Raw genomic sequence first — 1,310 nt, 5'->3', positions numbered from 1 at the left:
AATATATATATATATATATATATATATTGAATCTTTATAGATGGGGCGAATTTGGATACCTCACGAGGAAACACGCTATAGAATCACCATCAAAATACGTGATGTGGTATCCGGATGTCACATTTAGGACAAACAAATTTATTCACGCTATCATAGTGGCCACATTGCACTTTTTACCTGCATTCATCGTAGATCTTATATTAAGGGTCCAAGGTTGTAAACCTATGTAAGTAACCTTCTCTCAATTTTAATCATGTGGAAATTTGATTAAAAACAATAAATAAATGCTGTTTCCTTTCAGAATGATGAAAATCACAAAACGGTTTGAACGTGCCGCTAAAACCGGAGAATTCTTCGCGATGAACGAGTGGAAATTTCATGCAAATAACATGATGAAATTGGTAAAATTTGTAAAAGCATCGGAAGAGTGTAGCAGCTTTGACATGGATATTAGAAATGTAGATTGGGATATATACTTACATCAATACATGTTAGGAATTCGAAAATATATTTTAAAAGACAACCTAGACACGTTAAATAATGCTAAAAGTCGATTATTGAGGTAAGTCTTTCAATTTCATACCTTACAATTCTTTCAGACTCACAATATACTATAAGAAATAAATCGATGATATCGATGTGTTACAGGTTGTATTGGGTGCATAAATTTACCAAAATATTTAGTATATTCATGTTATTAGGAATAATCAGATGCGTTGGTCGGTGATGTCATCAAGAGCTTAAATTGCGATTCGTGTGATTTGAGAGACGTTGTAAAAATATAGTAAGAAGAAATATCATGAGAAAAAGCTGTGACTTACGCCTCTTGAAGACTAAAATCTTCATCAAGTACTAATATACTAATTAATCAGATATTGACGGAAGGGAAAAGAATATTTGAAAAAATATTAAATATGGGATTCTAACAAATCTGGAGACACGGTAGTGGCTCGGCGCTAAGCCAAGCACAGCGACACTGCCGTGGTTATAGACTTGGCCATGAGTATGTATAAAGCATCCTCCATTTATTGCATCTTCTTGAAAAGAGCAATAAATAAAAGTCACAAAAAAACTAACAATATTAATAAAATATAAATTACAAAAACTGTATTGTACATAAACTAACAAAATATAAATTGTCATAAAAATAAATATTTTTTAATAAAACTATTATTTCATTTATTTTTTATTTAATAAAGAACGTTTATGTCAATTTATGTGTCTTATACTTATGACCAAGGCTATATTAGAACTTTCGTTAATACGAGGTCTGTTCAAAAAGTATCGCGAATTTTGAATTTCCGCGGGTT

At 31.0% G+C, this 1,310-nt stretch overlaps 1 protein-coding gene across 3 annotated transcripts in view; it reads left to right on the top strand.

The window, feature by feature from the left end:
- LOC108755205 (putative fatty acyl-CoA reductase CG5065) overlaps positions 1-1,064 on the top strand; it is a 30,064-nt gene extending 29,000 nt beyond the window's left edge. For all 3 annotated transcript variants that reach the window (XM_018498090.1, XM_018498092.1, XM_018498091.1), the window contains exons 6-8: positions 41-226; positions 302-562; positions 649-1,064. In XM_018498090.1, the coding sequence (XP_018353592.1) occupies positions 41-226; positions 302-562; positions 649-727 (526 nt within the window). In that variant the 3' untranslated portion in view covers positions 728-1,064. The remainder of the gene's footprint in view (positions 1-40; positions 227-301; positions 563-648) is intronic.
- Positions 1,065-1,310: the final 246 nt, after the last annotated feature.

The sequence above is a fragment of the Trachymyrmex septentrionalis genome, unplaced genomic scaffold (genome assembly GCF_001594115.1).
Source record: "Trachymyrmex septentrionalis isolate Tsep2-gDNA-1 unplaced genomic scaffold, Tsep1.0 scaffold86, whole genome shotgun sequence".
NCBI lineage: Eukaryota > Metazoa > Arthropoda > Insecta > Hymenoptera > Formicidae > Trachymyrmex > Trachymyrmex septentrionalis.
This window is presented reverse-complemented; position numbering and strand designations above follow the sequence as displayed.